Source organism: Anolis carolinensis, chromosome 2, assembly GCF_035594765.1.
Source record: "Anolis carolinensis isolate JA03-04 chromosome 2, rAnoCar3.1.pri, whole genome shotgun sequence".
Taxonomy (NCBI): Eukaryota; Metazoa; Chordata; class Lepidosauria; order Squamata; family Dactyloidae; genus Anolis; species Anolis carolinensis.
This window is the reverse complement of record NC_085842.1, coordinates 102484068-102507419: the sequence shown is the minus strand read 5'-3', so window position 1 is coordinate 102507419 and position 23352 is coordinate 102484068. Positions and strand designations below refer to the sequence as shown.

The 23352-nt window shown below is 40.1% G+C and overlaps 1 protein-coding gene across 4 annotated transcripts in view; it reads left to right on the top strand.

The window, feature by feature from the left end:
- spock1 (SPARC (osteonectin), cwcv and kazal like domains proteoglycan 1) overlaps positions 1-23352 on the top strand; it is an 862727-nt gene that overhangs the window by 565098 nt on the left and 274277 nt on the right. For all 4 annotated transcript variants that reach the window (XR_010003848.1, XR_010003847.1, XM_062973887.1 and 1 more), the window contains exon 6: positions 16032-16146. Coding sequence is in view for 2 of the 4 variants with exons in the window: in XM_062973887.1 (XP_062829957.1) it covers positions 16032-16146 (115 nt within the window). In the remaining 2 variants the exon portion in view is untranslated. The remainder of the gene's footprint in view (positions 1-16031; positions 16147-23352) is intronic.

Here is a 23352-nt window from a genome sequence, read left to right as displayed (position 1 = left end):
TAATGACATGTTAAAAGAAAATCCCTTAATGGCAAAATGATTGAAAGGGGTGGAGGTTAAAAATATATTTTCAAGCTGTGGGTGATTGAAGACTGGCTGTGTTCTGCTATTCATTGAATACTTATACTTTGCCATTTTCCCAAAGTCAAGGGGGGCATTTGAGTCATTATTATCAAGTCCTGTACCTGTTGTGTCTCAAGGCATCTGACCCCAGAACCCTGCAGAATACTGGCACACACCTCCATCCAGACTTTTTTCCTTGCCACTGCTCAAAATTGAGGCCATGCTTACATAACTCTGTGGAAAGTCCATTTGTCTTACCTACCAATTAGAAGAATATTTGAAATGTAAAATTTAAATCTGCTAGTAACAAGTTTCATCCAATTGGCACTTGATAGTACCTATCCCTGAAATGGAAACATGTCTTCTGCATTTCCTACTTAGTTCATGTGGCAACCTTGGTTTGATGAACCATTTAAAAGATCAAAGGAGTACTTTCCTACTGGACTAATCCTGAATTTAACACTTATTTATTAAAAGGCAGAATGAGAGGAATATGGCAAAGGGGATTAGCTGTGGCTCTTTGCTGAACAGAAAGAATTGCTTATCTTTTTGGCTACATGTTTCAGTCACAGCTCATTCAGTTTTCCCAAATAGTGAGTGTAACCCTAAAGTGTGTTAAAACTGTTTTGTGTTCTCCCCCTCAAAATAGCACACTCTAGAAAAATTTAGCTTCAAAGTTATAAATAGTGAAGAATATGCTTATCTTGTTATCTCAGTTTTCTTGGTGCTCTCTTAGTGACAATGAGTAGGGTGTTTTCTTTCTTATAGCAGTATACTAAAATATTTATTTATTTATTTATATAAACACATAGAACGCTAACTACACTTGATTGACAGATACAAATAGACATGTTGACCTTCTAAATCAGCTCTGCTATTAAAGAAGAGACTGTGATAGAAACACAATCAGTTTCCAAGAAGATTTTCTGTAAAGATTTTAATCAAATGCTGTCATGAAGTTCCTTTTGCCCTTCCCCATGCCGTGAGAAAGCTGAATTTGTCCTTTGCAATTCAATTGTTTTCTATGATGTGACTATAGTTTTTTCTTTGTGCTGTTCTTTTAATGTATGTGGTTCTGCTGGCTTGATAAGAGATATTAGAACAATTGTTGATGCTGGTTGCTACCATGTTGATTCTAACTTCTGTTGACCCCTATGAATCAAATATCTCCAAAAGACCTACTCATTAACTGCTCTTATTGTCTGAAGAGATGCATCTTTCATCCAATGAAACTTTTCTTTCTTTAAGCCTATAGATAGTATCTCCTTGCAATAATTAATTTAGTTGTTGACCATCAGCCTTACTCTTATTGTATAGAGTACACACCTTGACATACAAGTTGAATTCATTCTCTGCCCAAGCTCATAACTCAATTTGCGTGTATGTCAAGGCAAATTTCCCCATTGAAATGCATTGAAATTCAATTAATCTGTTCCAGCCCCCCCCCCAAACCAACACAATCTCCCCTTTTAAGAGCTCGTCCACAGAACAAGTTAGGTTAAATGAACCATTTTAGTCCTCCACCCCTCCCTCCCTCTATATTGGAGGCCAAGCTGGAGGCTGTCCTGCAGTGCCTGTAAGAAGAGGAGGGCTTGGGGCAGCTCTTCTCCATTTGCCACCCCAAAGGCCTCAAGCTAGTCCTGCACGGGGCCTGGAGCAAGCCATGTGCCTGGTGGAGGAGGAGGCTCTGTGACCTGCCAAAGGCTGCCAGAAGGCCCATGTACCCAGCACCTGGCAGAAGAGCAAGCCCAACTGAAGCCTGCGAGCTCACCCTGCTTAAGATGGCGGATACTTTTGCACTAACACTAGCTCTCACAAGGCTTGGGGTGGTTCTCTTTTTGGGAGGTAGCACTAATATGAGAGTACCCACCATCTTAAGCAGGGTGAGCTTGCAGCCTTTGGTGATGCCTCTTCTTTCATCAGGCATTGTGTGTGCGATTTGCCCCAGACCCTGTGCAGGGCTTGCTTGCGGCCTTCAGCAGAGCATAAAGCCTCCTCCTCCACCAGGAACCAGGCTCACAAATTGGATCACTGCTCACATCTCAAAGTGAGAAATGGGCTGCGTGATGTATACTGAAAAAATTGCATAGTCAAGATATCTGTGATGCCTCTAGGCTACGAGAGCACAGGGAACCAGACACTGAGGCCAATAAACAATCTAATATCTTTATTAAAGAAATAAAAGAGTCAAACAAAAATAAGCAGAGTATATAGTCCAGCAATAGTACTTTTAGGAAAGGTCAAATATAGTCCAGTAATATGAAGTTAGATGTCCAGTATTAGAGTTCAAAGTTTTAAATCCAATAACCGAAACACACTCAAACTTCCAAGCAGATTGAGTGGGGAATTAAGCAAGGTCTTTCAAGGAGTCCCAGGTTCAATGTCCGAGGCTAGGATAACAAGGCAAGGCAAAGTTGGTTGTGGTGGAACTGAAATGCAGTCCAGACTTGGCAGGGAGACGAGATGCAACGCCCGGTCTACTCGAGAGTAGCGGGCCGCAGGAACTGGAGATGGTGTTGGTTTCCCAACTGACACATTGACACCGCAAAGGCCAGCCTGCGCGCAGAACTTTTATGGGACTTCGAATCTCCCCTCAAACCAGGTGCCTGAACTCTTTTTCCCAAGGGAAAACGGACTGAAGACAACAACTTGCCAGATGCAAACCTCCTGGAAACTCTCAAGGGAATTGGTTTAATTAGTGTTCGCTCTCTCCGCTAATCTCGCGCTTTTCCTCCTATTCTGCTTCTCAGAGCGAAATGTTTCCAAAAACAATCTCCTATCAAATGGAGCACTCTCCAGGGAACCAGGCTCCGTTTCAAGGGCTTTCGTAATTAACTGTGGGCTAAAACTGTCAACAGGGGACATCTGGAAAGGAGCAGAATCTTGCTGAGTTGGCACAAACCCCATATCCTCTTCAGTCTGATCCATAATGGCTGCGGGGTCATGACTCGAGGGTCCCTGAGACATCACAATATCACTGTATTTGCATTTCATGATCTGTGTCACAATCTGCTCCAGGTCTTGCATTTGCAGAGAGGGTGGATTTTCTCCATCTCCTGCTTATAATTCAGTAGACTATTTCTATATTAATTCAACCAGTGATGTCCATGTGTACAGTCATTTCTTTGGTTGCCCGAATGTGTTCTCAATGAAAACATAAATCACTCTCCTGTTTCATTTCTTGATCCTCGGCCAAATTATCTTACTGTGCTTCCTCCTTTTGCATCCTTGTGCTTATTAGCATGCCCCTGTTTTGGTGTGTGATGAGTTTCTTCTGGGATGTACATGTAGAATCTTTTAATTTCTTCCCTGCCTGCTGTGGCAAAATCTTACTGATATTATTCAAGTAGACTCAATTCAAAAGGGTGTTCAGCTGCTGACATAAATACCAAAACTCCTCATTATATACATGAAGAACATGGAATTTGTTCTTCACGTATATAATGTGGAGCTTTGGTATTTATGTCAGCAGCTGAACACCCTTTTGAATTGAGTCTACTTGAACCATTAGACATGACAGTACAGTAGAGTCTCGCTTATCCAACGTAAACGGGCCGGCAGAATGTTGGATAAGCGAATATGTTGGATAATAAGGAGAGATTAAGGAAAAGCCTATTAAGCATCAAATTAGGTTATGATTTTACAAATTCAGCACCGAAACATCATGTTATACAACAAATTTGTCAGAAAAAGTAGTTCAATACACAGTAATGCTATGTAGTAATTACTGTATTTACGAATTTAGCACCAAAATATCATGATGTATTGTAAACATTGACTACAAAAATGTGTTGGATAATCCAGAACATTGGATAAGCGAGTGTTGGATAAGTGAGACTCTACTGTATTTGTACTAGTCCTCAGCTTTTTCTTAGTAGCTGGTCAAGTGCTCTAAACAGTTCTATACTGCAGTTGTCTTTGGGCAGTTGTCTTTGGGCAGTCCTACACTGACAAGAAAAGTGGAGCCTGCTTGGAAGTCTGATAGGGACTTCTTAAGCCACCTTAGAGTAGGCTGGAGTACCCACTTCCCAACTGTGCACCTGTCACCCACCTGACATGCACACTTATCTTGCAGTTGGCAGTCTGGCAGCCTTTTGCCAGGGTCTGGGCCTTGCTGAAGAGACTGGGAGAGGAGGGAGGAGCCTCCTTCAAGATAGGTGTGTGTCATGACTGTTGTCAAATGCCACACAAGGATAGGGGATGGACAGGGAGGGGGTAGTTATCCCATTTCCCCAGGCCACCTGAAGAAAGGGGTGGCCATCAAAACAGTTGTGTCTGGTTCTGGCTAGGAGCCAACCCAGCTTGACAGTCCCTAACCCGAGGGACAACCGAAATTCTTCCTCAGGATTTGGGTTCCCCCCCCCCCAGGTTAAGCCAAATCAGTCCCAATGCAGTGTTTTGCCACCATGGGGCTGACCACCCTAAGTGGTCAGTATAGATGTGTCCCAAATCTATGAAGAAGAGAGCCATAAAAATAAATACTATCTCTTTTCTCCTATAAGGGTTGCAATATCCATCATAGAAGTTAATTTTCTTTGTAAATAATACTACAACATATTCTGGTCAGATTTCTGACCTTTGTTTTCTCCCCCTATATCCAAAATCATTCTAATAAAGGTATTACAGAGCCCCAAATTCTGTGTCTTTGCATAGATTACACAGCTGCATTTTGTTTCATTTTACAGTAGAGTCTCACTTATCCAACATAAACGGGCCGGCAGAACGTTGGATAAGCGAATATATTGGATAATAAGGAGAGATTAAGGAGAAGCCTATTAAACATCAAATTAGGTTATGATTTTACAAATTAAGCACCAAAACATCATGTTATACAACAAATTTGACAGAAAAAGAAGTTCAATACGCAGTAATGCTATATAGTAATTACTGTATTTACGAATTTAGCACCAAAATATCATGATGTATTGAAAACATTGGCTACAAAAATGCATTGGATAATCCAGAACGTTGGATAAGCGAGTGTTGGATAAGTGAGACTCTACCGTACTTATTTTCTTGACTCTCTGTAGTTAAAGTGTACTGTCAAGTTGCTATGTTAAATAAACCCATATTTTGTGAGCTAGTATTTGGAAGTATAAAAATATAATAAATTTTGACAACAGTAAGAGAGTTTTAAACATTAAAAGAAAGATGTGTACAAGTCACCCGTTGTATAATAATTATTATGTTGAGAAAGAGAGGAACTAGCAAAATACATTTGACAGATACAATAGACAACTCAGAAAAATCTACTAAGCTTTTTTGAGCTGAAACACTAGTCTTGTAGAAATTCACTCTTCCTAGAAAAGACACCAAAACATTTGAAACAACGAAAGAGAACTTCTCATCTTTAGACATTTAAACCCACTTATCACAGCTACAATGGGGCCATGTTTCTATACCTGTAATTTTCCTCATGTTTTCTCAAAGTGGAGCAGCAACCAGGCATTGTACTATGTTCTTCAGAAAATACCAATGAGACAGCATGAACTCTCTGAAAAATTGGACCCAGAACTGGAGGTGCTTCCAAACAAAACTTCTATAATGCTGTTACCATGCCTCATTTATGGAATTTAATAGCTTTTGCAGATAGCATTTTCTTCCGTTTGTAAGACAAGATATTTGTTCTGGCTATTTTCTTGCCTCAGGAGTCTCCTTGGGGAGGGAGATGGAATAGCCTCAGAATGACTGTCCACTGATGTGACCATGAATCCAAAACAGCAACCCAGTTCTGCAATAATAAAAGGGATTTATTTATTTATTTATTTATTTATTTATTTATTTCGTGTCAAAAGCATTGCATAGCAAATACATTTAAAAATGATGGAAAAAAAATACAGGAAATCACAAACAACTACATAGTTTTAGACCAGAAACGGGCAACAGCAACCGCATTGTCTGTAGCTTTAAACAACTCCTCCTCCGTGCATGAGGCAGGACATTGTGGGCAAGCATACATATGCGGAGTTGTTTGTTCTGCTCCACAGTCACACAAGGTGGAGGATTCCTCCAGGTAGTGCCACCTTGCCAAGATGTCTTTTGATCTGCCCACTCCGCTTCTGAGTCTGTTCAGGGACTTCCAAGTTGCCCATTCTTGGTTTGCCCCTGGAGGAAGACCCTCTTGGGGGGCCATCCAGTTAGAATTGCCAGGTTTAGCTGCCCAGAGGGACACCCTTGCTGCTGCTGGAGGAACATCAAAAGGAGTGGTGGTTCTCATGAAGCCCTTCCTTGATTTGAGTCTACTGGGAGGAGGCTGATAGTCATGCAGTGGGTGGCTTTCACAATGTTCAACCTTATTTCTCTCACAGTTAGCAGCAACTTCCCGTCGCACATCAGGAGGGGCAATGCCAGCTGAAAGATTATAAAAGGGATTACCAGTTGCTTATAAATTTATTTATTTAATTTATGCCCCACCTCTCTCCCAGAATGAAACCCGAGATGGCTTCCAAAAACAATAACATTTTGCACATCATTTAAAACACCATAAAGAATTTCAAATCATCATATGCATTTTTTAAATACAAAAGTTAAAAGATCCATAAAATATGCCCAATAAAAAGCTCCTTGACTTATACATTAAATGCCTCCTTAAATAAAAATATGTTTGCCTGCTAGTGAAAGGACAACAGGGGGGACCATCCAAGCCTCCCATGCAAGGACGTTTGGTGCTGGTGGAACAAAGAGAAAGTCTTCCTCTGAAGATAAATAAGTTGTGCTGGTTTGCACAACACATGGCCCATGGGCTGCATGTGGCTCCCAAAGGGCTTTCCTGCAGCCTGTGAAGGCTCTAGGCTTAGGGCTTTTAGAAGGTGGTCTCTGGGAGTTCATTTGGCTACAGGGGGAGTTTGGTCACCTCAAGTTTGCCTTCAAGTATCCATCCCTGGCCCAGTCCTTAACTCTGCCCTCACCTGGATTTGCCAGCTGCACCCTGGAAAGAAGTGAGTTAAAAAGTGTGGGATTTCTTTGGAAAGAAGTGGTTTTAAAAGTGTGGTGCTTCCTTTGAAAGATTATGTGGTGAAATATGGTACTTTTCTTGGGTATGCGGAGAGTCAGTAAGAATAACTCTGTGCCTAATGGCCTCACACTTTGGATTTGGTGCAAAAGAAGCAATGGCTTGTTGAAATATAAATAAAAGACAATGGAATTAAAATTATTTTATTGCTCAGTGTCAACAAATAGTGCTGAGAGAGGAAACGTTTGTCTGCATCTTTCTCTGTGCAGAGAGTGTGACTTAAGGCTGAGAGAGTCTGACTTCCTCAAGATAACCATTTATTAATAACTAGCTTATGTACCTTGCATTGTCCAAGTATGCATTTTCTAATGCTAATTATTAGAAATACACAATTGTTAGTATTATCATTTTATGATTGCTAAGTGATACAAAATGGAATGCATTTTTCAAGTTTTCTTACCATTTTTTCACATTAATGTGATTTCATAATAAATAAAAATCTTACATAAATATAACTAGTTGAAATTAATTGAAACTTCCATGTTTATAATATTGTTTATTTGTGCAATATTCATTCATTATACTTTTTCTTAGAAGGTGAGGTCCTAAAAACCTACCATAGAGCTTTAGCCTATTTTAATTTCAGACTGCAAAGTTGTGAAGGCCTGTTGTACAGTTTTAGGAGGGTCAAAATTGTGTTCTAAACAGATAATTAATTTTAAATAGCATTGTAAAAGGTTATGGCATTACATGCTAAAACATGTGATTGCAATACACACCACACTGACACAAAAGTATTAAGACTAAATTCATCCCTATGTTACCAAAACCTTTAACAAAGAAGATTCTTTTTGCAAAGTATTTTTTGACAGGGTTGTTGTATGTCTTTCGGGCTGTGTGGCCATGTTCCAGAAGTATTCTCTCCTGATGTTTCGCCTACATCTATGGCAGGCATCCTCAGAGGTTGTGAGGTGTGATATTTTTTGACATCATCCTATTTTCTCCTCATCCTCTGTCTGTCTGACTAGATGGGTGTTTTTTTTTGTTTGTTTTTTGTTTTGTTTTGGGAGGGGGTTGGGGGGTTGCAGAATCAATTGGGTGGACAGTAAAGGAGTACTAGAGAAATATAGACCCAATATTGGGTTGTAGCCACATGTATCAAGTGACCAGTAAATAAAGATTGAATTGGGGAAGGATTATATTCTAGCCAAGCCTACTGTAGTTCTGCATGCCTGCCTACAACAGGCAAGATAAACAACAGCTGCCTCCAGAATTACTTGCTGCCCAAATCCTCTTACTGTAAATCCATACCATAACTGTGTGTAGTTGTTCCGCAACCCATAGAATAAGTCTATTGGCTGACTTACTTTTCAAGAGAGATTTAGGCTGCATTCCCACTGTAGAATTACAATAATTTAATATCCATTGCTCAGTGTTATAGAATTATGGAATCTGTAGCTTAGTGAGATATTTACCTTTCTCTGTCAAAGAGGCTCAGATACCACAACAAACTACAAATCTGAGAATTCTGTAGAAAGACCGTAGCAATTAAAGTATACATCTACGTTGTGAAATAGTATCTTAGGAGGCCTTCCATATACATCAGAGAAAGCTCGCTAGGACAACACTATTGGAAAGTAATTTTACACCATTCCACCCAATAAAAAAGGTTTGTGTGACACAGTTCCTTTTAGCTGATTAGGCAATTTTGTCAAGCTCATGGGAGGTTTGCTGTTTTAGGGAAAACTGGAGGATGAGCTTCAGGGTGAACTTTTGCTCACAAGTGATCCATCGTGTGCTGACAACTGAGGTATGGATCACCTTGTGTGCTTTACATTTGCTAGCAGTAACAAGCTAGGCTTTTGTCCCTTGGCCTCGAGTTTCTCACCAGATTAGTTTAATGCTTCTAGGGGGAAAGCATTGTAAGTCCTTGTTAAATTTTCAGGTTCTTTAGAGTGGTACATACTTTCCATCACTTTGCACACATTTTCATCATAAAAACCAGGGTGATTAAGTGAATTTCTTGGCATTTCTGCTTCTTGCTGAATTAGCTAGTCCTCAACTATTGCTTAGGACAATCTATCTCATATTAAAAGAGCATTTTGTGGTTGAGCAATCAGTCTTCAGGGCCTGAAATAAGCTGATTCTTCTAGGTATAGATGAGCAGTTTTATAGTAGAACATGATTGTATCATTTGGCGTCCAGCCAGGCCACTGGAACAATGAAATGTTTCAACCAGACTGCCAACTGGGATTTTTTTTTATGCCAACCCCTTAACTTATCTAATAAACGTCTGTAGAAATGGCACATATTTAGGTGTTCCTTATGGCATCAAAGAAGCAATTAAACAACTTTGCGAGAAACGGTTAAGCTGCTCCCCAAACATATAAATTGGGGGTGTATGCTGCATATTATTATTCTATAGAGAAGCAAACTTCCACTTACCCATTGTATGTTTTTTAAAACTTACCCAAATACATTTTAAAAATATTGTTAGACATCAATGTGTAATCAGATTTGCAACTTTCTTATTCATAACTGAAATTGTAGAGGACTCTCCACCACATACATGTATATGTGTGTGTGTATATATATGTGTGTGTGTGTGTGTGTATGTGTATGTTTATACACACACACACACACACACACACAGACTTTAAATCCTGGCTTTCCTATCTAAAATGAAGCAATTGAAACCCATACCTAGAGAGAGTTCGCTGGAAGATGGTAACTTCTTTGTAGAAATTTGCTTGTTGTACCTGTAGGTTCACTCTTTTTCCCCGCGTGACCTCTCCTCCTCTTTTCTGAACCCTGTCTCAAGACATCCAGACTTACCTGCCATTGAGTTCCACACATTCCCATTGGCCCAGTGATGTCACGTTGTCATATGCTGAAGACCTGGACATGCACATACTAGCGGTCTAGCAGAAGGCAGGGCTGTGAGTTAGTGAACAAATTAGGAACAGCTATTCAAGGCTCTGCCAGAGTATGTGCACCAGGGTGGTTGAGGGAGCGCATGTGCTCCTGAGAAAGAAGCGATGAAGGTTGGCTGGTTAGCTGAGGAAGAGAGAGGAAAGGGAGGCGGCAGGCTGTGAGGCATTGGCCGGCTTGAGTGCCATCTTCTGGTGAAATATAAAATAGCTTTTCTGTACACATGTATTTTATACTGTGGTCAACAGTGCTGACAGGCTGCATATTATTGATTTTATGACAGAGGCTGGGGGCCAATGGTAATTTGAACAAGGGCCGCAATTGGCCCCTGGGATAGACTTTGTACATGCCTGGTGTAATGGTTGCATCCCACTTTTTTGCAAACATAAAGTGGCATAAAATCTGTAATGCAGTGAAATACAGTAACCTCTTCGTGTCAGGGAATGAAATTTGGAAGGGTTTCAACTGACTGCAACTTTGATACTGTACTGTGTCTAAACATTCTCTGGCTCACCAACATGCTGAGCACTTCAGTTACCCTCTGCAGACAATTTCAGATCCAAGCAACAGGACAGTAAGAGCAAATTTTAGCTCATTCATTGCAACTAAAAGATCATTGCCTGAAATAACAATGTAAATGAAACAAGTACAGTACTAGATGCCTTGCAATTCAGCCATGCATTGAGTTATCTTGTACAAGGTTTTTAAAAGCCAAAGCTCCCCAGCTCCTTCAGGATTTGGGTTCCCAGATAAATAAGTTAACACTTCATCTCTCCCCTAAATCATATCTCTACCCCTCCAAAGCCTAACAAACCAGGTGTAAGAATCTCTCCCCTATCTTTTGGTGTGAGCTATCTGCAACTCTGTAGAGTGAACATGTCCATGAAAAGTGTCAGAATCAGGTCTACTGATCATGCATCAGGCTTCCTTCGGCATTTTACATGGAGCATAATTCTCTATAGAGTTTCAGCCATGTCAACATGATAGTTGTGTAAAAGTTCAGATTACTCCACAAAAATCAAGAGTGAGATCAACAGGCATGATCCACCATTGTGCTTTCATTGTCATATCAGGTGACCTTGGTGTGTGAATCTGCAGTCCAAACAACCTGATCTGGTGTCATCCATACCAGCTTTGAGAAGCAACCCCACAAAATTCAAAGTCTTGAAATGTTTTCTTCAAAGACCTCCAATTTGAAAAGCAATTTCCTGTTCCATCTCCACTAGAGAACATCCATGACTCTGCTATCAGCCTATTTCACACAACAGGACAGACCAACACAGTACAGTCTTCTGCTGCCTCTCAGCTGATGGTGAAACAGAAGTGCTGGTAAATGATAGTGCCATTTTGTCAAAGGCCGACTCCTCTGTGTTTATAGATGTCTCCTGGTGGTTGAAAGAATGGTCTTCCAGCTAATAAATATACTCAGTTCATTGCTAAATGGTGCCCTTTGTAAATATATTCAGAACTTTTTTAACCATGGCAGTTTTCCTGATGTCTACTGTTTTCCTAGCCGATTATAAATTGCTAGCCTGGAGTGTAAATATGTTCCGAGAGAGGAATTTTGAATAAGTATCTGTTTACACAATAGTCAATAATTGTCTTTCATGTCAATCTACATTTAGTTCCTAGTAAATATGGTGTTTCTGACCTAATCAGCTGTAAAATTGACTTAAAAGAGACAAATAACATCCACTTTAGAAAGTGAATGTAGCATGTCTGTTGCCCAGATGGCTAAATACATATTTACACAATAGACTGTGCATATCAATTGGGTTTTCAGCCACTGTGATTGACAGGTTGAATGGCTATTAATATTAATGACAATGATGCACATTAACCTAGAGAACAGTGTTCATAATTCGAACGCTGATCCAAAAGTTCTGTAGATAATTTTAGTTGTATGCTGGTTGGTCTTTATCAAACCCTGTGGATTGCCTACTTAACTTAACTTAAAAACATTTAGATCTAGCTTAAGTTTTAATCAATGGAAGTAGAGCACAACATTTGGTGAGCTGGTTGCATATTACTTATAGACTATTCATTTTATTAAAAAAAATAACAACATGATATTGTGGTTTCAGTGTTAGGGCCCTTCCAGACAGGTGAAAAATCAAAGAGGAATTGTGATATTAAATCTCACTTCTTCTTGGGATGGAGGCCACATAGCTGGCCTAAATGTCGTGGTTTTGCAGGGGTGGTGTCCAAAAACTCACCCCTGCCAATCCGATATTTTATTTATTTTGTGTCTAAAGCATTGCATAGATAAATAAGCTTAAAACTCCTAAAATAAAGGGATCACAGGCTGCTAAATAGTCTTAGACTAAAAACGGACAACAGCGACTGCATTGTCTGTAGCTTTAAACATTTCTTCCTCTGTGCATGAGGGAGGGCATTGTGGGCAAGCATGCAGATGCGGAGTTGTTTGTTCTGCTCCACAGTTGCACAAGGTGGAGGATTCTTCTAGGTAGTGCCATTTTGTAAGGTTATCTTTTTAGCTGCCAACTCCACTTCTGAGTCTGTTCAGGGACTTCCAAGTTGTTCATTCTTGGAAGAACCCCCTCCCAGGAAAACACGGGTTTTGGGGGGAGGTGTGTGGACTGTAAACCACACCCAAGCAGGTTTAAGAAACCTGATTGGGTGCAGATCAAAGTCATGTGTGGAACTGGCCTCAGAATGCTATAGCTTTTCTTATGCTGGAGTGTGTTTTTAAGGGTCCAAAGCATTAGCATTTTCTTTATATATGTAGCACATAAGAATGACACACTGGACAGAAAGAGAAATATAGCCCAAAAAACAAACTTGGGGTGAAAACTTTTGGTGTGTGAGAGATATACAAAGAAGCTAAATGCTAGTGATTTTAAAATTGTGATAATACGCATAGCATGCTGTTAAACTTTCTTCTTCCAGGTCTTAAAGAGAGTTCCTCCACTTCATCCTCCTTCTTGGAATGTCACTTTAGTAGAGCAAGGGAAATCTAAATCACTTCAAAATGAAACCCTGCAGTATTATATTTTTTTAGACTAGACCTCCTCATGAAATCCTTTATCCTTCAGGTGAAATAATCAATAGGCTAACCTGCAAGAAACAAAAAAGAAATGAAGTCAAGAGAGGATATTAAATTCTTATTTGACCCTTAGTGACGGAACCATTATCACCAGAAGGAAAGACTATACTGTATTCCCCAGTGTCTGCCTTGTTCTCTGAAGTTGGTTGCAGCAGACTAGGGGCGTACAAATGAGAGAGAGATATTTAAAAAGTGTTCATGGCCTAACTTTTACATTTCCTTTGAATTATGAATATTTATGCAAACCTACATATTGCTGTATGTTTTGTTTAATGAAATCATCTCGCAAGTTACATGGAGAATTCTCAAGGGTCCATTTTCACCAAAATATACTGTATAATAACTTGTCAAGCTCATTCAGCTGTACAAAGTAATGAAGGGGTGGTTCTGGGACTGGTTTTATCATCTCTTTTCCCCCGTGACACGCACGGACCTTTCTTATATCTTGTAACAATGTGAATTTAGCAGCGAATACAGCAGATAACAGTTGATTTCCATTTGCAATAAAAAGGTTCAAGAATACTTATTCAGTCTTTAGGGATCAGTACAAACAAATGTCGCTTAATGCTTGAGAATCACTAGAATTGTCTTTACCCAGGAATTGGTACCAGAGGGGATACATAACAACATGAAATTTCAGGAAAGTATCTCTTGTGTTCACTTCTCTATTTTGTCAAACTGCATTAATTCTACAGTGTAGATGCACTTCAAACCTCAATTTGAGAGATGCTTTTTCATATTAAGTATGAGCAATTCTAAAAAAAAAAACACCCTCTCACCCACATGCCCATACCAACATACACACATGAACCAACTCCACATGTTTACTCAGATAGGATCTGAGCTAACAGTGACTGAACCAAAAAGGTATCGTCAGACTGCTAGATGGCACAGTAATCAAATAATGTAAAGGTTAAGCAGCCCTTTAAAAAAATCCATAGGCATCTGCTTGTTAGATTTACATTCTACCTTTCCTCCAAAGAGTCAAGGCATAACACTCCCCCTACCTGCTTTATCTTCATCAACTCTGCTGGGTGGCTGAGAGGAAGGAAGAAAAACTCGCCTGAGGATACCAGTTATTTTTATGACTCGCTGGGGACAGGCCTTGGTTCTGCATTGGAACCACTACACTATAATGAAAAATCCCAACTAAATATAAAAGGAGTGTTCATTTTGATTGTGAAGTGTGCTCAAAAAAGCTCATGCATCTGTAGAACTGGGAGGCATTGCTCCTTTTCTCCCACCTTCAGTCCTCTGACATCCCCAAAACCTCTTGCGGAGGAACGGTTAGCAATCTGGAGGCAGCTTTTGTGGGTGGAGGGTTGTGAGATAGATAGATAGATAGATAGATAGATAGATAGATAGATAGATAGATAGATAGATAGATAGATAGATATTCAGCACAGCAAACTAAAAACCTCATTCATATATTATCTGCTTTTATTCACATTCACAGCCTACTAAATAACACTACAGTGTAGCTCTGTATTTTTATACCTATAAGTGTACATTTTTTAACCATGTAAATTGATATCAAGGGGTGCATTTGCACTTTAGAATTAATGCAGTCTGAAACCACTTTAACTATTACAACTCATAGCAACAACCATGCAGAAAAGCAGCACGTGTTCTAAATCTGAAGGCGAGAACATCACAGGGAGCTTGCAATCATCAGGGTCCTCTGAAGTTCAGAAAGTGCCCAGGAGATAATGTCATTGGGAGAGCATGTTGTCAGAGGATAATGGTCTCCTGCTGCTAGATTAAAGCCTCGGACGCCCGTGTCCTCTTAGTGAAAATACACACAAGCCTGCACCAGGCTATTTGTGGTATTTTCAAAGCAAAAAGCATTTATCTTGTAACATCTTGTAGCATTCCCTTTCTCACTCTGCTTTATTGTTGTAGCAAAATAGAAAAGAAAGATGCCATGCTGTAGAATATATATAAGTGCTTCACAATTGCTTCCATCTGAATTCTTCTCTGCACTTATGAGTGTATTTAGATGGATTTTAAATTCTCCAATATAAATTTAAAAGACATGCACAACTTCATCACAAAGGGCTAAAATTGGCAGCATGCACTGATTTTAGCCCAGGACACGCACAGGTTTTTAGAGTATAACATTGCACCGGCTCCGTAGGTGAAGGAGGGTGGAGCCGGTGTATATATTTATATGTACAGTATTTATATGTTTATTTGGTTTTTATATATGATGTATTGTATTTTTATCTGTTTGTATATGCAACATTGAATTTTGCCATATTGTGAGCCGCTTTAAATCCCCTTCAGGGTGAAAGAAAGCAGGATATAAATATAATAAATGAATAATAAATAAATAAGTTTCATATTTACATGTCTTTCATTACAGCAGGGTTGTAAATTCGACAACTGAATGTAAGAGCAGCAGTAAGAGAATAGCATTTTAAAAACAGAAGTTCAGAAATGGCATTTCCCACACAAAGCATGCATCTATGCTCTAGAATTAATGTCATCAGACACAACTTTTAACTGTCATAGCTCAATGCTATGGGATTCTGGGATTTGAAATTTGGTGAGGCACTAGAACTGTTTGGCAGAGAATGCTAAAGACCTTATAAAACTACATCTCCCATGATTTCATAGCATTGGGCCACGGCAGTGAAGGAGATGCCAAACTGCATTAATTCTAGCTCAAAAGAAATCCCAATGTGTGTTTTCTATCTAGTAATCCTGAACTATGAAGACTCTCACTCATATAAAATTTCACATCTTTTGAACAATTTCCAATATTTTTGAATTTTTCTTTCATTCCTCATTCAGATAGATATTGTGAAAAGAGAAAACAAATCCTAATAAACCTGAAAGAATACCCCCTCCATGCTGTAGAACCAGAGAGCTGGTTAGACAAATAACTGTTTTTAAGGAGTAAACACAAATAGTTCTAATGAAAACTTGTCCTTAAAGGTGATAATGTACATTTTTTTTCTTCTCCATGTTTACTCAAATGAAAATCCTTCTTTTCCCCTTCTGTTGTTTTTATAGTGCAAATTGGATTTTCATGCCTGTACATCTGGAAAAAATATTGTGGCTCGATGTGAGGGGCCTTGCCCGTGCCTTCCAGGACAAGAAAGTCCGAAACACAAGACTGAGAAAACTGGTGAGTTAATCAGTTACTTTAGATATTGAATATTTCCCTAATGACATGCAACAGAATTCTTCATATGGAAAGATCCACTAAGTACAGTGAGCTTTATTATCAACCAAATGGTCCCAGGAATGCAATCTCTGTCATGGTACTTGGATTACAATTGTTAAGCTCTTTTGTTGGAGCTTTGTGAAGGAACCTCAAAGATTTCAACTATGCCTTTTGGAGTCCCAGATTGGTGGTTCTGAAATACAGAAGGAGTCACTGAAGCTTTGTAGCTGAATTGATAAAGTGATGTAAGTTCATGTGAAGGACAGAAAAGTACAAGCAGGCAATGACAGTGTGCAACATCTTGATCAGTGCAGGGGACAAGAACTCAGTCATAGGGACAGGGATTAAAAAATACAACTTTCTTGTGCTACATCCCCTCTAAATAAACTTTTTAGAATATTTGTTCAAGAGGTTTGGTTTTCATTTGCTGGTTCAGAACCAAATAATAGCTGCCTATTTCATAACAGATTCCCATACATGTCTCCTTAGCTTGAAAGTGACTGAATTCTAGCTGTGGTTCAATGACAGTCTTTCCACCTAGCAATAGCATAGGTAAATATAATGCCCATAACTATTCTGAGACTTCACAGAAATATTTTGAGGAAAGACCGTGCTTCAAATATTTGTAAAATAGTTACTGTTAGTTGTTTTTAGATTTATTTATTTTTCTTGTTGATGAGGCTGAAACAAATCCCCATTTTTAAAATATGAATAGCATTAGTTTTACTGATGTAACAGTAATGGTTTGTTTCAAAGTACTTTGAAATGATACTTTTAAAGGGCAGTTCAAGAGATGTTTTGACATGAGCATTCCAGGAATAAAAATGCCACAAATAGCTAAACGAGTGACACACGTTATCTTTTCAACACTGCAATAAGTAAAAGCAACATATTATTTTGAAATACTGTAACAGGTTTGAATTACTTTCAAAAAGTAACTTTCCAAGCTCTCTTTTATTGAATTGCTGATTCTTGGTGGGAGAATAGCCAGAGGTGAGGTCCTTTATTGTACAGTTATTGATCAAAAATGAGCATTTAATTGGATCATTCTTCTTTCTAAGCACATTACGATTCTTTATTTCTCCTCCCCCCATTTTCGTAAATTCTGATGTGGTTAGGATGGCTTTGTGTATAACTAAGAAATTACACATACTCCCTTCCTTCTCTCCCTTCCTTTCTTTCTGTGTGTGCGCACACACATACACATGTAAGCTCAAACATATACATTACTTTAGCTCTCTTAATCTGCTCCTTTTATACCCTTTCACATGCCCTTATCAGAAGGAATATCATGGTAATACATCTTCGGTGACATTTTAAGTTCACAATTTCATTCATACAAGAGGAATAAATTCGAATAATGCTTACATTGATAAATTCAATATGACGGGAGATACAGTTCAGCAGGGCAATATTTTGTTTTGGCTGAATCTTCAATTATTTAATTCTGCAAGTTTGCTTACTTTCTAAAATGCCATTCCTTTGATGCCTGAGACAATAATTGTTTTGGAGATATATTTTTCAGGGCCCAAGTCCATATGTTATCTACATATGAATGTCTGTATGTATATGATATGTACCTGGGTCCTACCTCTGTTTACCATTTGTTGAAGGCATCAGCTTTTCTTCCTGGAGCCAAGATGGGCAGCAGTGATAGAGATTCATCTCCTTACTCCAAGGGCTCTTCCACACAGGCCTTCAATCCTGGGAGGGACTAAACCCTGGGCTTTAATATAAGAGGACTCAGGGCGGATTCCAACATACAACGGCAAACATTCAATGCCTCCATAAAACAAAGAAATGCTGACATAAAATCCCAGGAAAACCCGGCATATGAAAACAGCAATTAAAACCTAAGATCAAATTAAAGCTAAGATCAATGTATTAAACCTAACATCAATACATTAAACCAACATAGTCAGACAAAATTATATAATGATATAAAATCTTACCGGGAGAGTGAATACATGCCCAGGAGGGCATCCAGACAGCCCCCAGTCCCCCATTTACCCCCTAAACTTACCTGAGGTTCCTGATTACATACTCAGGTCCCTCTGTTGAAAGCTCCTGGCATGTCAAAATGGCACATCGGGGGGTTGGAAGGGGAGAAGGAGGGATTTCCCTCCCCCCCCACAACTTTCTGACATGTCATTTTGTAGTGCCAGGAACTTTTGACAGAGGGACCTGAGTGTGAGCCCACACCTGGAAAGCATTGACCCACACCTAGAAAGATCCAGACCTCATATTAAGGTCCAGATCTTACTAGGTGTCTAATTAATCTGAAGTAAACTGGGAAATCCCAGTTTATTCTGGATTAATTTAGGTTAACGGAGGCATCATTTGAAAGCCTCAGGTAAACCTGAGACAGGTCCCATGTTTTGATCCTATCTGGAAGGGTCCTAAGTTGGAGTTACCCTGCTGATGCTGACCAACTTCTTTCAATAGCTAGGTGAAAGAAAGAAAGAAAGAAAGAAAGAAAGAAAGAAAGAAAGAAAGAAAGAAAGAAAGAAAGAAAGAAAGAAAGAAAGAAAGAAAGAGCTAGGTCAGCAAGAACTAGCTGCTGTTGATAACATGCCTTTCACCCATTTGCAAAATATCTGGCCAGAATTACTTGGACTCAAAGTCTTGATCATCCATGTTTCCAGTTACTGCATAATGGTTTCCCCTAACATTGCATTTAACATTCCAGCTGACACCCATCCACATATTTCCCTACTTATTTTTGTTGGAAATAGCAACCTCTTTCACTATTTATTTGTTAATGTATATATTTGCCAACCTGTATTCTATGTGTATGTTGATTTGCTAGTTTGACTGTACCTCTTTGGTGTGGGAGGGGTTATAGACATGTGCTTGTACTGAGCATGTTCAAACTCAGGATTCCATTTTGTATTCAGTCTGCTTTACACCTCAGTGGAGGTGGATGCATGTTGCTATTCAGACTTCAGTAGAGAAGTATGACTTATGGACTTCAGTGAGTACAACTATACATAAAGACTATGGACTATTGGTTAAGAATGATACCCTGTGTACTCAACACACAGAGAACTACATCCTATCTATAGTAAAGCTAAAGGTTTTCCCCTGACATTAAGTCTAGTCACGCCCAACTCTGGGGGTGGTGCTCATCTCCATTTCTAAGTCAAAGAGCCAGCATTGTCTGTAGATACCTCCAAGGTCATGTGGCGGGCATGACCTCATGGAGCGTCGTTACCTTCCCGCCGGAGTGGTACCCATTGGTCTACTGACATTTGCATGTTTTCGAACTGCTAGGTTGGCCGAAGCTGGGGCTAACAGCTGGAGCTTACCCCACTCCCCCAGATTTGAACTGCCGACCTTTCGGTCAGCAAGTTCAGCAGCTCAGCAGTTTAATCTGTTCAGTTCCATAACTGAACTTTAATAAGAAATGTGCCTGTATGGCGGTGAATTAATACAAGATGTTTGTGAGTAAGCAAGATATGTTATTTTTCAAAGAAGACTTTGGTCTGTTTGTTTTTAATCTCTAAGAGCATATTTTAAACTAAGAGATTTCAAGGGAGAGTATATCTTTTGGGCAATTACAACTGCAACTGCAGCTGCAGTTTCAACTCCAAAGAAAAACCATCCCCTGCTAACTAAATATATTTTTGTAGTGGCATGTCTTTGGCAGTTCAAAGACATGGTTTTTCAATTTAACAGCTGAGTTACCTGTGTACCATTACATGAATGCTTAAAAATATCACTTGTTCCAAAGGTTGAATTCTACCAAGGTCATGCTTTTCTTGACTAGTGGTTTTCAAAAGGTGGTCTCTACATGTTCATGGAGATTCATATTTGCCAAACAGATATGACATTATTTTTCCTTTTCAATAAGGTTATGAATGCCATTTATTTCCAAAAGAATATGTGCCCAGAGACTGGGTGCAGTTATTTCCAATAATTTTTAAATTGTATCCAAATTGACATGTTAGTAGTGTATGACTTCAAAACAAAGTGTGATACCAGAAATTACGTATAACTTTTCCTAATTTTAATGTTCTAATACTATTTATTATTACTGCTTTTTATCATTTTGTTTTATTGTTTTTTTAATGTGCTGCCTACATGTTACTCAACTGGGGGGCACAAATATGTAACTGCATCAGTGGATCCCAGTTCTTGGCCCTGGCCTTGCACTCCCATACTGTCCACCACCCCACAACCTCTAATGTTGATTGCAGAGGTTGGAATAGGAAGTTCTAATTAAGAACAGTTACTCACTTATTTGGACTCCATGTGATTTGGATAAGAGGTTGCTTGGAAATTCAATGTGCATACAGGTGCTCAAGTGAAGAACTTCCTATTCAGAACTTCATGCTCCAATAGAGCGGGGCAGAATTAGCCCAGGAGCAGAGTGTTATAAATGAGGCCACAAGAACTGTCTTCCTCCTGTGGTTGTGTGTGATTGTGTTACATCTCACTCATGTGTGCCTATATCTCCCTATAAGATTCCTCAGATAAGCACCTCACAGAAATTACATATCTGTTGTCTCAATGTAGCTCTGCACAGCCAGAACTGTTATTTAAATACGAGCAGCGCCTTCATTGTGCTGAGCTGGTATGAAACAATAAATCTCTCAGAGATTAATTTCTTTTTTCAGCGAGTGTGTCAGATAAAAGATTCCCATAACTGAATTTTGCTGATAGATGATGCCATATTTTCCTCATTTAATGAGAATCTGAATTTGTGAAATCATGACCATATTGCTATGCCAAAATATAAGAAAGGCATGCTAAAACCATTGCTTCAGTAGCATAATGTTTTGAAGAAAACAATGCATGGAATTCTAGAGCCAAAGTTTTGGGCAACATATGGCTTGTTAAACTATTACATAAATGCTGTTTAATTGCAGTAACCATGCTCTAAACTCTGTTGTTAGTCCTGATTGGAGTGGACCCACTGAATCCATGTGATTTACTTATGTGTTGAGTTATAATTCAATAATTGATCCAATACATCTGTTCTAACTAGGGCAAATCATCAGATTTCTAGTCTGTGTGCATTGTTTCATTTCAATTGGAGTTTTTTAAAATATTAATCTGCATATGTTCTCTTTGAATGTAAATATTATTCTCAATTAGTTATCAGGATGCCTTTATATTTGCTATTACAGTAGAGTCTCATCCAACATAAACGGGCTGGCAGAACATTGGGCAAGCGAAAATGTTGGATAATAAGGAGGAATTAAGGAAAAGCCTATTAAACATCAAATTACATAATGATTTTACAAATTAAGAACCAAAATGTCACGTTTTACAACAAACTGATAGAAAAAGCAGTTCAATACATGGTAACGTTATGGAGTAATTACTGTATTTATGACTTTAGCACCAAAACATTGCAATGTATTGAAAACAATGACTACAAAAACATTGACTACTAATAGGCAGACTGTGTTGGATAATACAGATCGTTGGATAAGCGAAGCTTGGATAAGTGAGACTCTACTGCACTTTTTATTTATTTATTTATTTATTTCAAATATTTCTATCCCGCCCTTCTCACCCGGAGGGACTCAGGGCGGCGTACAATTGGCAACAATTCGATGCCGATACATCATTAAAAACAACAACATATAAAAAATACAACCAATTAAATACAGTATAAAATATAAAACATAAAACGTGTTTAAAATCCGTTCGTCCAATATCCTCCAACTTTATCCATATAACAATCTGGGTCGTCTTTATCATTTATTCATTAAAAGCCTGGGCACAAAGCCATGTTTTAAGGCTTTTCTAAAACTCAAAAGGATTGGGGCTTGCCGTATATCTCTGGGGAGGGTGTTCCATAGCCGGGGAGCCACCACCGAGAAGGCCCTGTCCCTCGTTCCCACCAGCCGCGCCTGTGAGGCAGGCGGGACTGAGAGCAGGGCCTCTCCAGATGACCTCAGGGATCTTCCTGGCTCATAGGAGGAGATACGTTCGGACAAGTAGATTGGGCCAGAACCGTTTAGGGCTTTATAGGTCAAAACCAGCACTTTGAATTGGGCTCGGTAGCATATCGGCAGCCAGTGGAGCTGGCTTAACAAGGGGGTGGTACGCTCCCTGTAAGCCGCCCCAGTTATTAGTCTGACTGCTGCCCGTTGTACTAGTTGGAGCTTCCGGGCCGTCTTCAGAGGCAACCCCACGTAGAGAGCGTTGCAGTAGTCCAAACGAGCTGTAACCAGAGCGTGGACCACCGTGGCCAAGTCAGACCTCCCAAGGAACGGGCGCAGCTGGCGCACAAGTCTGAGTTGTGCAAAGGCTCCCCTGGCCACCGCCGAGACCTGAGGCTCCAGGCTCAGTGATGAGTCCAGGAGAACCCCCAGACTGCGAACCTGTGTCTTCAGGGGGAGTGTGACCCCGTCCAACACAGGCTGTAACCCTATTCCCTGTTCAGCCTTACGACTGACCAGGAGGACCTCTGTCTTGTCTGGATTCAATTTCAATTTGTTAGCCCTCATCCAGTCCGACACAGCGGCCAGACACCGGTTCAGGACCTGGACAGCCTCCTTAGTGACAGGTGGGAAGGAGTGACAGATCTGGACATCATCTGCGTACAGATGACACCGCACCCCGAAACTCCGGATGATCTCTCCCAACGGCTTCATGTATATGTTAAACAACATGGGGGACAGTACTGACCCCTGCGGGACCCCACAAGTCAATGGTTGTGGGGCCGAGCAGGTGTCCCCCAAGGACACCATCTGGGACCGACCCTCCAGGAAAGACCGGAGCCACTGCAGAACAGTACCTCCGAGACCCATCCCGGCAAGGCGCCCCAGAAGGATACCGTGATCGACGGTATCGAAGGCCGGTGAGTGGTCCAGCAGAACCAGCAGGGACACACTCCCCCTGTCCAGTTCCCGGCGTAGATCATCGACTAAGGCGACCAAGGCTGTCTCGGTACCATGCCCCGGCCTGAAGCCAGACTGCACCGGATCCAGAAAATCAGTGTCAACCAAGAATGCCTGGAGTTGTGCGGCCACCACACGTTCCATGACCTTGCCCAAAAAGGGGAGATTGGAAATAGGCCGAAAGTTCTCCAATTGAGTGGGGTCCAGTGATGGCTTCTTCAACAGCGGTTTGATCACAGCCAATTTGAGGCTCGCTGGAAAAATGCCTTCCTGAAGGGAGGCATTCACCACCACCTTCACCCACTCGGCC